The sequence below is a fragment of the Corticium candelabrum genome, chromosome 10 (genome assembly GCF_963422355.1).
Source record: "Corticium candelabrum chromosome 10, ooCorCand1.1, whole genome shotgun sequence".
NCBI lineage: Eukaryota > Metazoa > Porifera > Homoscleromorpha > Homosclerophorida > Plakinidae > Corticium > Corticium candelabrum.
In genome coordinates, this window is record NC_085094.1 from 3,719,475 (window position 1) to 3,732,069 (window position 12,595).

Sequence of the window (12,595 nt, forward strand, 5' to 3'; positions counted from 1 at the left end):
AACCTAAACGTGTGATTGTGTATACGTGACTTTGCAGTTTGGGTCACATCAAGTTGTTCCTGCTTGCTTCTCTACAAACTGTGGAAATCACTACCCCAAGGAATGGAAAGACCTCCAGAATGAAATACAATACGATAACACAATACAATGGATTAGACCCAAGTCAACCAGGCAATCAAAGCTAGAGACACGTAGCCTCAGCCTCCCAGACCCAGATCCCTGTTCTCAGTGCCAACTTTTCATGACTGGAATTCTGTTCTCTCTATTCGTAATTCTAGCTGGTCGTTATTGTATTTGTAATTGTGATCATAATCGTATTTCACACTCGATCTGATTATTCAAATGATCTATTTATTCTACTAAAGAAACTCAGTCACAAACGCAAGCACTCACACCCTCTCTACAAAACTAATTACAACCAATATATAGTTAGAATCACATGGTGACATCATGTGCTCCTCATGTCAATCAACTATCAAGTCTTCATCTGTCACATCCCAATATTATAATCATGACAACAGTCATGACAAATGGAATTGTCCATCCGCCCCCTAGGACTTCAAGAAATCGTAAAAGTCTTGTAACAGTTGATATTTTTGCTGGCCTTGAGTGTTAGTGTAAATGATCGATTCATTGGGATTTATCCACCTCATCAGCACGGTACATAACAGCATTGTCTTTTCACATTCATGTTGGATCCAGCTCCAGTGTCGAACACCGTGATGTCCTGTTGACTGTCTGAAGTGGCATGTTTCTCTTGGTTCTCTCTTGCAATGTATTTTTATTTTACTTAAGCAGTCAGACCACAGAGACACAATGTTTTTGTGCATCCAAACTGGCCCACCTCCTGACTTATATGTTATTTGATGGTATCCACTTGAGTCAGTGATAGTTTTTCCACAATCACAGGTATGAATATTGTCACTATGAAGCAATGGGAGACCAAGCCTGAACAAAGCCGCCAAGCACAAATGCGAACTTTTATGAGGATGGAATGGCTGATGACCATGCCCCTGTGCCATTGCCATTTAGAGATCTAATTCTGGCTTCGTCTCAGAGTGATGTACTGTGTTCCAGAAGGCTTGAAGCTTTGGCTTCAGTGATTTCTGCCACTAATTTTTTCTAAATCCAATTGTCAGCAGGCAAACATAACAAATAAAATGTAACCTCCACAAATATTATAGACAAACACTGTTCTGTCACTGTCTTACCGAGTAATCCTCAAAATCCTCATCATCACTGTCTGGCTGCACGAAACTCTCGTCGACTTCTCGTTTTTCCAGATCTCTAGTTATCACTTTCGGTAATGTCGACTTTTCGTTCTCTTGGTTGTCAATCGTGCATAAGCCCCAATCTTTGTTTCCATTAAAATACTATTTATGTACATGTTGTTTGTTGTCCTAGATATGCAAACACCTGCTGGACTTTATTTTAGTGGTCCTATTGACAGACTGTTGGTGCAGGTGTGATTGCTCCTGCTGCATAACACCTTTGTACTTACTTCATGTTGTCTTACTATCTTTTGTACTTACTTCATGTTGTCTGTAGTCATTAACAATTTATTTACATTGTTAATTGTCATGTAACTAAGTACAGTTTTCATGCAACTAAGCATTTTACACTGAGTTTTATACTCTTTAATAAGAAACAGAATAAAGGTATGTGCAGTATTTATGTATGTATGTATGTATTCATATGTACGCGCGCATATGGGCCCTAAGGGCCCTTGTAACAAAAAAAAAATGTATAGCTATCTATACAACATGGATAGATAGCTACTGTCGAGAATTTGTGGGGTACTGTGCCCCATGGCCCCTTTCTGGTTCCGTCGCTATGAAACCTGTATAGTTGAGATGAACGCAAGCTTGTAAACCATCGAGTCCAGGAAGCCCAAACCCACAAATTTTATATTATACTGCAGTAAACAAAGTTAAAAACACAATTTGTAATTACCACAATCAGTCAACAACGTCAAACAATAAGCTAAGGTCACACTAGCACATGTACACTAGAGAGCAAACATCATATACGCAATCTAATTCAAACGTCATGTCTAAAAGATTGATTATAGTGCTGAACAGTCAAAAAAACGCGATCAAACTTTAGGTATGTCTAGGCATAGACAACAGCGCGGCAGTCGTCTCAATCATTAGGATTAGGCAACACGACAGTGTCATATCCTGCCGACACATTCGACCATTTCTGGGCACTCTCATTATAATCGCACATTTGTCCTCCGTTGTCTGGATTCAATTGTCCGTCGCGGTAACAGTCATTGCCGATGCGGCAACCGCACGTAGACGGTGACGTGACGCAACCAAACGCAAGACCGCAAGTGCCATCGCCATTGCACCTCTGGCAGTGGAGGCATCTGTATGGTTTTCCGATGCAACATCCGGACTGACAGGTATCATTAGCCGTGCAACTGTTGCCGTCGTCGCATGTTCCTTCGGAAAGCCTTTTCCAATAATTTCTTGAATAGTCCTTTTGGCATTGCTAACCAGTAAAATTAATTAGTAAATATAAATATAGATAAATTAATTAGATAATACAAAATAAAATACATAAATAAACAAAAAATTAATATAAAATAATATAAAATAAAAAATAAAAAATAAAAAATAAAAAATAAAAAATAAGAATAAAAATAAGAATTAGCAATTAAAATAAAAATGGCTAAACATTAAATAAAATTAATTTTTTATAGTAAAACAGTAAAAAAGGAAACATAAAAAGTTAAAAATAACAAAAAACAAAAAATAATATAAATAAAATAAATAACTAAACAATAACATAAAAAATAATAAAAATAAAATTAAGTAAAACAGTAGAAAGGAAAGGAAAAAAATTAAAATAGAAAAATAATGCAGAATGAAAAAATACAGAAGTATATAAAAAATTAAAAAATTAAAAAAGGAAAAATAACTAAACACTAACATAAAAGAATAAAATATAAATTAAGCAAAACAGTAAGAAAAGAAAAATGATATTAAAATCAAAATCAAAATCAAAAATAACATAAAAAGTTTAATTATAACTTTCAATGGGTTCTCATCACGTGAAGCTCACATTGCAGCCGTTGGGGCTTTTTTCGAGTTGCTTGTAGCATTTTCCATCGATGTAACACGCTTTGTTATCATCGTATCGAGTTCGCCTTTCTTCGAGACTAGGGCAACTTCTTCCCGATCCAGACTGAGGAACTTGCAAGGTACGAGTTCTTCTTTCGCGCAGCGCAACACAACAGGGAGCAGTGCAGGTCCATGACGACCACCCACTCACTCGACAATCAACTAGAGAATAGAGTAAGCGCTAACTACGTCGCATATTCTGCATATTTCACAGAAATGCACGCGCACGTGCATAATACATATATAGATAGTCTAATTTAAAAATAACAAAAAAATGATTTTATTAAGTGTAGTAGCTAGAGGCTATTAGGTTAATGATTTAACTGGCTTTGAAATTATCAATTTCTTACTGTTGCACGGTCGGCATTGGTATCGGTACGCAGTTCTCGTGTAGTACTCGATATTGCTTCTGTATTTCGTCCTGTAGCAACAGAAATACGTTGCAGGTACATACCTAGACTGTACAACTTTTGTCCAAACAGATTGACCTTTTAGATATAGATATGTATGTATATGCAAATATTATAATGTTTCTTGGTGCATGAGACTGCAAAGAAGTCTTACTTGGCATGGTACGAGTTCGAGGCTGTGTCTGTATCAGACCAATCTAGTAGTAAGTTTTAGGGTCGATAAACATGCATATGCAAATGCATATCGATACTCCTTCAAGATCTTCTAGATATATCAACTATAGCTAAGTTTGCCTACTGAAAATACGAGAGCGTGTACGTCTTGCAGAGTAAAGAAATTGCTGAAGCTCTAGACGCGCGAAAGCTGACATTGTAACAACTATATAAGGTATACTGCACGAGATTGTGCACATGAATAGCTAACTAATTAGCTAGTTGGCCTACCTGTAACCTGTGCAGCGACCCCATTTCCACCACTGTTTACACTCGTAACGGTAGTGCTCTCGATACGCCGTTTGCTTGTATCGCGAAGCTTTGACAGAATAAGATACACGTTCTCTGCACTGATAGCGACTTCTATAACACCACAATAATATTGTACACAGAAAATGAGATTGCGTGAGACGAAATCAACAGGCAGTTTGGTATTACATTAGCTCACGTACCCGCCACAACCTCCTTGTCCGTACTCGTCTGCAAGAGAGCAGTGCAGAACGAGGAGCATTGAGGCTAACAAAAAACAGTAAACGAGACGAGTGTGTGCCATCGACTGAGCTGGGAGACTATGCGAAGTATGAAGAGTTGCGATGGTGTGCCTCGTATATGTAGATATCTGAATGGCGTGTGATTGGTGCCAAAGATCACGGGAGAAACGACGTCAAGGATCGCTCAAAAATTACGAAAGAAACCACAAAGATCACGGAGGAAACCATGCAGATCATGGAAAAAACCTCAATGATTATGGAAGAAACCTCAATGATCACGGAAGAAACCTCAAGGCGCATAGCTGGACGTATTACTATGCTATTGGTATAGCAACTCTTTGTCCTGGATGTAAATTGTCTAGTCTCGGTCGTTTCTTAGCTAATCTTGCGGTCGTTTTTTTATCTCGATCGGTCACTTGTTCTCTGCCAAAGAGCTACGGCCTGACCTAGTAACTAGAGCTGCTACGGTATCGTCATCTAGAGTCCTACTGGATGTCAACTAGATAGAGCAGGTCGCATCGGTATCCGTCTAACGTTGCTGCTGTAGAACTTGTACTCTAGTACCTATATTCTCGGTACTGTACAGCTGATCATGAGAGTATCATATCTCGGTCAACTCTAGAGGCTTGCCGTCTCTACAACTTCGTTTGAGACGTAGGTCATGTATGATGCCTATAGCGATAGGCTCATCGTAGCTAAGGCTTTCTTTTACCAAACTTTTGGTTTTGTTTGTCAATGTCTATATTCTTGCAGACAACAAAGAAGACGGATGACTCATGGGACACAATCTCGGACTCGTGATCTCGAGGGATTTTCTCTCGTCAGATTCAGAGCTAAGACGTTCTTTAGTGGCTAGTGTTACTATACCTGCGGTGAGATGTTATCGCTCATTGTACTGTACTGTTGTTACGAAAGAGCGTGAAATATGAGAGACAAATACTTGATTTCCGGGATCATATCTTCGTCACTCGCTTTCATTGCGTTCCTACAAGAGGAATTGAGACGTTAGTCATGCTTGTTCGCCTTGGGGTTTTCTAGGGTTAGAAACTAGGCGGCATTTCTTTATTCTTCACAACCTAATCAGGTTGAGCTCATCCTAGCTCCACAAACTAATCCACCGTCCCACTGGATTAGTTTGTGGAGTTTGGGTGAGCTCAACCGGATTAAGTGGAGAATAAAGTGCCCTAAGGCTAGTGTCTAGGCTGACACTGACACAAAATCAAAAGAAAAAACCTAAACGTGTGATTATGTATACGTGACTTTGCAGTTTGGGACACATCAAGTTGTTCCTGCTTGCTTCTCTACAAACTGTCGAAACCACTACCCCAAGGAATGGAAAGAACCAAGACCTCCAGAATGAAACACAATACGATAACACAATACAATGGATTAGACCCAAGTCAACCAGGCAATCAAAGCTAGAGACACGTAGCCTCAGCCTCCCAGACCCAGATCCCTGTTCTCAGTGCCAACTTTTCAGGACTGGAATTCTGTTCTCTCTATTCGTAATCCTAGCTGGTCGTTATTGTATTTGTAATTGTGATCATAATCGTATTTCACACTCGATCTGATTATTCAAATGATCTATTTATTCTACTAAAGAAACTCAATCACAAGCGCAAGCACTCACACCCTCTCTACAAAACTAATTACAACCAATATATAGTCAGAATCACATGGCGACATCATGTGCTCCTCATGTCAATCAACTATCAAGTCTTCATCTGTCACATCCCAATATTATAATCATGACAACAGTCATGACAAATGGAATTGTCCATCCGCCCCCTAGGACTTCAAGAAATCGTAAAAGTCTTGTAACAGTTGATATTTTTGCTGGCCTTGAGTGTTAGTGTAAATGATCGATTTATTGGGATTTATCCACCTCATCAGCACGGTACATAACAGCATTGTCTTTTCACATTCATGTTGGATCCAGCTCCAGTGTCGAACACTGTGATGTCCTGTTGACTGTCTGAAGTGGCATGTTTCTCTTGGTTCTCTCTTGCAATGTATTTTTATTTTACTTAATTAAGCAGTCAGACCACAGAGACACAATGTTGTTGTGCATCCAAACTGGCCCACCTCCTGACTTATATGTTATTTGATGGTATCCACTTGAGTCAGTGATAGTTTTTCCACAATCACAGGTATGAATATTGTCACTATGAAGCAATGGGAGACCAAGCCTGAACAAAGCCGCCAAGCACAAATGCGAACTTTTATGAGGATGGAATGGCTGATGACCATGCCCCTGTGCCATTGCCATTTAGAGATCTAATTCTGGCTTCGTCTCAGAGTGATGTACTGTGTTCCAGAAGGCTTGAAGCTTTGGCTTCAGTGATTTCTGCCACTAATTTTTTCTAAATCCAATTGTCAGCAGGCAAACATAACAAATAAAATGTAACCTCCACAAATATCATAGACAAACACTGTTCTGTCACTGTCTTACCGAGTAATCCTCAAAATCCTCATCATCACCGTCTGGCTGCACGAAACTCTCGTCGACTTCTCGTTTTTCCAGATCTCTATATATGATAGAAGAGTCTGGACTCCAAGCCCATTATACCGTTTATTACGTCTTTTAGTTTACCAAGAAAGTGTAGTTGACCTGCAAGAAAGCTACATGCTTCCCACCTACCTACATTATTTTCTTGCCTTCTTCTTTTGCCCGAGAATAACGATTTGGTGGATGTTCATGATTCCAGCGGTCTAGCGGTGCATCGGTAACGATTTCTATGCCTTCTAGTGTACTTCCTACATGCTCTTCCTTATCCACATACACCCGATTGACATCGTACTTGTCCCTCGTAGGCATGTCGACTACAAACACGAGTTGCTCCGCGTTGGTTACAGCGCATGCGTGGACGCAAATGAGATTAGCAGCAAGATCAACGAATCAGCGTTCAGTTATCCTCTCAGCTAGCAGTCGGCCACGTTTTAAAAACGTCCTATTTCTTCGTTCCAACATTATTGCGATTTTCATGTCTTGTAGTGCGCGACAAGCGGAGTGGTCTTCAAGACGTGGTTTGTAATCCATGGCCAAGTAGAGATTTGTAGTAACCAATCTTTTGTATACGTTTTATGATGATACTGCAGATTCGGAGAAAGTGTGCTTTGTCGTGTAGTGGTGCGATGAGCCGGGCCACTACACCGTCGTTCCTAGAAAGAAGATCGAGAGCAAACCACCATTTCTGGTTGGGGGCAGCGTGTGTGTAAAAGGCGACAGGTTCACGTGGGCAGAGTGTGAAGTACGATGGCAAGATACTGTCCAAAGGTTAGCCGCAGCATAACCGCACCAAGATTAATTATTTATGTACAACAATGGTGTAAAGGTTTTTTGTAATAGGATGCAAGGCAGCCATGGAGAGTACACTAGCTCGCCTGGTTGAAAACTCTACAACTAATGTGAGCCAGCTAGAAATGAGCCAGCGAGAGGCAGCTACTGATTGTGTAGACAGAGAGGTATTTGCAAGAAATTAACTGTGAACTATTTATAATATGCTGCGGTATCTGGTCTTCATTGCAGTCTATCTGGCAAAGAACCTCGTCAACGTCATTCAAAAAGTATAAATAACGGTCACAATTATTAAAAGACTTGGACATAAGCTTACTGTCTAGGACATATAACAATTTTAAATTGATTTGGTTTTGTAATAGTTGAGAATTATTCCTTATTTCTTTCTAACTTGGCCCTTTTGGATTGTAGAGAAATGTGTGAAAAGGAATGCTGAAGAAAAGTCTGAGCATCTGCCTTCATCAAAGAGCCAGTTATGGGACAGATATACGGACACATTGATACCAAGTAAGAATTACTGTTCCCCTGAATATGTCATAAATATATTGTCTTTTCTGTATGAATGTCGTACTAGAAACCATTACACTTGATATAACTCGGACTTTTTAATTAGTAATAAAGAGCGTGACCACCAAAACAATTGACAAATTTCCAAATCCTTTTGTGTGCTTGTCTGGTTTATTGTTTTATGAAATACATATTGGTACGTTTAATAGACAAATTTGAATGTACTGATGTTAATTTCTATTATGCATGTTATGAAAACTGGTTGGTTGTTGTAGAAAACAAAGAGAAGGATAGCCAGCGTCATTTTGATGAGTACAGGTGCTTGTCACCAAATTATGAAGGTGATTAGATTGCTCACGTCAAAGAAGAAAATTTTGCAATAAACCTGTGTTTTGTATAAGGAAAAAATGATTCTAGCAGTTCCACAAGGTCTCCGAGTCCTGGTTTGGAGTCTCAGTCAATTTTGAGGTTATTTTGTAGCAGTAACGTATATTCTGGAAGTTGCAGTACTATTTTGTTGCTTAGCAGTCAGTTTAGTGGTACAAATAAAGCAAATAGGAGAGGGACGAAGCGGAGCCACACTGTTGCCACTGGAGGTAACTTCCTATTTGCAGGTTATGCTTGAGTGCATGATTACGAGTAATTTTACGTCACATAATGCTAACATATTGCTAAGCCATTGTTATGTATTTCTTTCTAAGATCCTGATTTTGGTCCAGTGACGTCAGCGAACGCTGCAAGAGCTCTTGCATTGTTATTTCAGTGACGTGTTACATCATATGCTACGGACTAACTATCTATTTGTCTTATAGTAACAGCCACGCTCCTGTTGAAGATCATAATACATCTACTCCTGTTGCTAGTATGAAATAGCAAATCAGCTGTTCTGTTGTTGGTACACTAGGCGTTATTTCTGTGTTCAGAAGCAACTAAGAACATGAGCAAAGATTATGTTGAGAGTTCGAGGTTGACAAAGACATTCTGTGGTAAGTTGTACTGTAGACTGCTATACAGTTACATTCTTACATTGTATTGCTGCATCACAATTGAGAATCGAGTCGTCCAGTAATATTTGAACTCGTCTTGTCAGCACTCAGTTGTGTGTGTGTCTGTCTGTCTGTTAATGCATTTTTACACAACAAAGTTAAGACATCAATGCTAATACATGTGTTAAATTGTAAAAGATTTATGTGCACTGTCTGTCGGTCTGTTATCTGTAATTTTCCTGCCTGTAAGTATATAAATCAACTATAGCACCATAGCATGCAGTAACGGTCATGGATTTAGTGTATGGGCAACCATGCAGAGTAAGGACCGGCAACTAATAACTTCACTTATCGTTGCCTGGGGGGGGGATTGGAGATGAGACATTTTGTCGTACACTGCAAACTGAAGTAGCAACTAAGTGAAAATACAAAAAATACGCAGCATGGAATCTGGAAGAAGCTGTATAGCCTTATGTATAGTTCTCATTCATTCTCACTTTATGGTGGACGGTGGTCATAGTCATACTGAACAGTACTTTATGCTATCTCTGTTTGTCATTTTGTGGCAATGAACAGCATTTAGTTAACATGAATAAAACTATGAAGTGCTGATACCGGCTAGTTCTGCTCTTGGAAATAGCCTAATGAAAGGTGCCTAATCTGGACAATTTCTTAAGTTTTCTATTCTATTGAGATGCACAATTTAACACCAGGTTGGTGATTATTAAAGGTGAAGTCTAGGATGAAGTATAGTGACTGGAGTGGTATTTAATTAACAGAAATGATTGATCTATTTATTTGGTTTGCTGTTTTGTGAGCTGTCTCCACCAGAGTCAGCAAGACATTATCTTGCAAGCCTTTCTTCAATCTGATTCTAAAACTTTGACATAGCACCATGTACATCTAGACTCTTGTTTTTGATATCGGTGTATGTTATATGTAAGCTGGTTTGTTGGTGTACATGTCGGTTATGTGTAAGTTGGTTTTATTAGTGTACATGTAGCTGTAGCCTGTGTTAGTGACAGATAAAAGTAATGAATGACACATACAATTCACTGACACAAGTTAGCAACCAGTTTGAGTGAAACCGTTGCAAGTGCTCATGTGTTAGTGTGAACCGTAGGTATTAATAATAGCAGCTCACAATCAGTCTGTGGCTATGTTTTACTTGTATCATTGTTAACATGCCATTTTTGTAGACTGTTTCTGCAAAGACTTGAAGCCATTTCTAAGTGGAATAGAGGAGACTCTGAAGAGAATAGAGTCGAAAGTCGATGCCATTTCATGTCCAACTGAATCGGACGAGGACATGTATAGAGTAAAGGTATTGCAGTTTGTATTTAGCAAAGAGTGCCGTCTGACTTGATGTATTTTCTTGTAACATACAGAGCTATCGACCTATTAAGAAGGAGGCAAAACTTGAAGTTTCTTCTCCGGTTGCCATACATTTCAGTCCAGTTTGTTATGTTATTGTGTAAGAACTTTTGCATGTTCTTGTGACAGGTTATCTACAATGGCATTGACTTGACGGGTATCTATGCAAGCAAGACTTCACCACAAAAGTACGCTAGGAAAGTTGTAGGCCAACTTTTCTCAAAGAAAGAATTAAGTCATAGCATATTCAGGAAAGTTGGCCCAACTTCACGGAAAGAGCTTTCTCCGACTCGGTGTAATATTGTTACAAGTAAGGCAACAATGCACAGTGTAGTAGTTTCATGCTATAGTTGGTCATTTCTGTTATAGTACATGCATAGCTATAGCTGCACTATCCTGTCAGGTACCTGCTTATCTACTTGGCACCCTGAGTTTGTGGTCACTTTTGCTATGCCCGATTCGTGGGTAGGTCTATGGTGAATGAAGATTTTCATCCATTATTGGTTACAGTGATTACGCATAACCCCCTGTTACGGCTTTTCCACAAAACCTGAAATTTTCATAAAAGTTAATGTTAGTGAAGGAATGAAGTAACATTGAATTGGTATATGTGCTGGTATGTAAAATAATTAATTAAAGGAGCATTTCATTTTCTATAATGCATATACTTATGTCTGCATTTTTCTAGACTGCCTTGAGAAGCTTTACTTCAAGGAGATGCTGGAGAGGAACGAGATGGTCATACGAGAAAGCCTCAGTCAGAAGTGTAGGGAGGCAACAGTAGCCGTCAAGTTGAAATCTGAGTCAGACGGACTAGCAGGAACAGGACACAGTCTATACAGTTCAGGGGAGGATGATTAGAAGTAGAGACTAGAGAATTGCTATACTTAGAACATTGTTGTGTTGGAGAGTTTGATGAAGAATAGAAGGTCTATATATATATATATATATATATATATATATATATATATATATATATATATATATATACATGTCAGTACTTTGGCGCATGCGCCAGCGGTTTGCAACATTTTCGTGGGTGTCCTTGCTCGTTCTTGACGAGTATTTAGTAAGTACTTGCTGTGACTTGTCAAGTCCTTGGTTGATCTCGGTAAGGACTTGCTGCTACTTGTAAAGTCCTTGCTTGATTTCGGTAAGAACTTACCAAGACTTGGTAAGTCTTGTCTAGATCTGGGGCAGGTCCTTGTAAGGACTTGCCTAGGCCAAGTCCTTGCCCAAGAACTTCAACCCGGGATATATAGTTATCACTTTCAGTAATGTCGACTTTTCGTTCTCTTAGTTGTCAATCGTGCATAAGCCCCAATCTTTGTTTCCATTAAAATACTATTTATGTACATGTTGTTTGGTGTCCTAGATATGCAAACACCTGCTGGACTTTATTTTAGTGGTCCTATTGACAGACTGTTGGTGCAGGTGTGATTGCTTCTGCTACATAACACCTTTGTACTTACTTCATGTTGTCTTACTATCTTTTGTACTTACTTCATGTTGTCTGTAGTCATTAACAATTTATTTACATTGTTAATTGTCATGTAACTAAGTACAGTTTTCATGCAACTAAGCATTTTACACTGAGTTTTATACTCTTTAATAAGAAACAGAATAAAGGTATGTGCAGTATTTATGTATGTATGTATGTATGTATTCATATGTACGTACAATGTATATGCAGACAATGTCACTTTTGTCTTTGCACATCTTAATTTCTGTGTTTTATTAAACTTAAAGCTCACCGATGTTTGTACTAGCTAGGTTGTTATTGCTGACCTGAACGATATCCAATCTAGGTATTGCAAGATAAATCCAACAACTGAGTGCAAAATTTTTGAGAGGTGTCCACATGGTTGTCTGTTCATTCAATGTGTGTGTGTGTGTGTGTGTGTGTGTGTGTGTGTGTGTGTGTGTGTGTGTGTGTGTGTGTGTGTGTGTGTGTGTGTGTGTGTGTGTGTGTGTGTGTGTGTGTGTGTGTGTGTGTGTGTGTGTGTGTGTGTGTGTGTGTGTGTGTGTGTGTGTGTGTGTGTGTGTGTGTGTGTGTGTGTGTGTGTGTGTGTGTGTGTGTGTGTGTGTGTGTGTGTGTGTGTGTGTGTGTGTGTGTGTGTGTGTGTGTGTGTGTGTGTGTGTGTGTGTGTGTGTGTGTGTGTGTGTGTGTGTGTGTGTGTGTGTGTGT

The 12,595-nt window shown here is 39.2% G+C and overlaps 2 protein-coding genes across 3 annotated transcripts; one reads left to right on the forward strand and one right to left on the reverse strand.

Moving 5' to 3' along the window:
* Positions 1-1,880: 1,880 nt before the first annotated feature.
* LOC134185240 (uncharacterized) lies at positions 1,881-4,262 on the reverse strand. The gene is made up of 5 exons (XM_062653020.1): positions 4,204-4,262; positions 3,983-4,114; positions 3,479-3,549; positions 3,070-3,290; positions 1,881-2,496 (listed from the first exon to the last, which is right to left on the reverse strand). Exons 1-5 carry the CDS (start codon positions 4,260-4,262, stop codon positions 2,143-2,145), a joined length of 837 nt encoding a protein of 278 aa, XP_062509004.1. The 3' UTR covers positions 1,881-2,142.
* Positions 4,263-7,161: 2,899 nt separating this feature from the next.
* On the forward strand, positions 7,162-11,334 carry LOC134185951 (uncharacterized). Of its 2 annotated transcripts, XM_062653844.1 has the most exons (15): positions 7,162-7,269; positions 7,342-7,519; positions 7,592-7,707; positions 7,772-7,809; positions 7,952-8,047; positions 8,323-8,388; positions 8,449-8,515; positions 8,573-8,643; positions 8,749-8,800; positions 8,860-8,909; positions 8,971-9,033; positions 10,233-10,357; positions 10,422-10,469; positions 10,537-10,717; positions 11,096-11,334. In XM_062653844.1, the coding sequence occupies exons 11-15, from the start codon at positions 8,985-8,987 to the stop codon at positions 11,266-11,268; spliced, it is 576 nt and encodes a 191-aa protein (XP_062509828.1). In that variant the 5' UTR covers positions 7,162-7,269; positions 7,342-7,519; positions 7,592-7,707; positions 7,772-7,809; positions 7,952-8,047; positions 8,323-8,388; positions 8,449-8,515; positions 8,573-8,643; positions 8,749-8,800; positions 8,860-8,909; positions 8,971-8,984; the 3' UTR covers positions 11,269-11,334. The 2 variants fall into 2 exon arrangements, with proteins under 2 accessions (XP_062509828.1, XP_062509827.1); XM_062653843.1 differs by having other exon boundaries at positions 7,164-7,519; positions 8,576-8,643.
* The last annotated feature ends 1,261 nt before the right edge of the window (positions 11,335-12,595 follow it).

Bases quoted from the DNA above. Each gene is read 5' to 3' on its own strand.
- LOC134185240 (XM_062653020.1), bottom strand. From the start codon at position 4,262: ATGCTCCTCGTTCTGCACTGCTCTCTTGCAGACGAGTACGGACAAGGA. The intron at 3,291-3,478 runs GTAAGAAATTGA...TCTATTCTCTAG, and splicing joins CCAATGCCGACCGTGCAACA to TTGATTGTCGAGTGAGTGGG. The intron at 2,497-3,069 runs GTGAGCTTCACG...TTTACTGGTTAG, and splicing joins AAAGCCCCAACGGCTGCAAT to CAATGCCAAAAGGACTATTC.
- LOC134185951 (XM_062653844.1), top strand. From the start codon at position 8,985: ATGAGCAAAGATTATGTTGAGAGTTCGAGGTTGACAAAGACATTCTGT. The intron at 9,034-10,232 runs GTAAGTTGTACT...CCATTTTTGTAG, and splicing joins GTTGACAAAGACATTCTGTG to ACTGTTTCTGCAAAGACTTG. The intron at 10,358-10,421 runs GTATTGCAGTTT...TGTAACATACAG, and splicing joins AGGACATGTATAGAGTAAAG to AGCTATCGACCTATTAAGAA.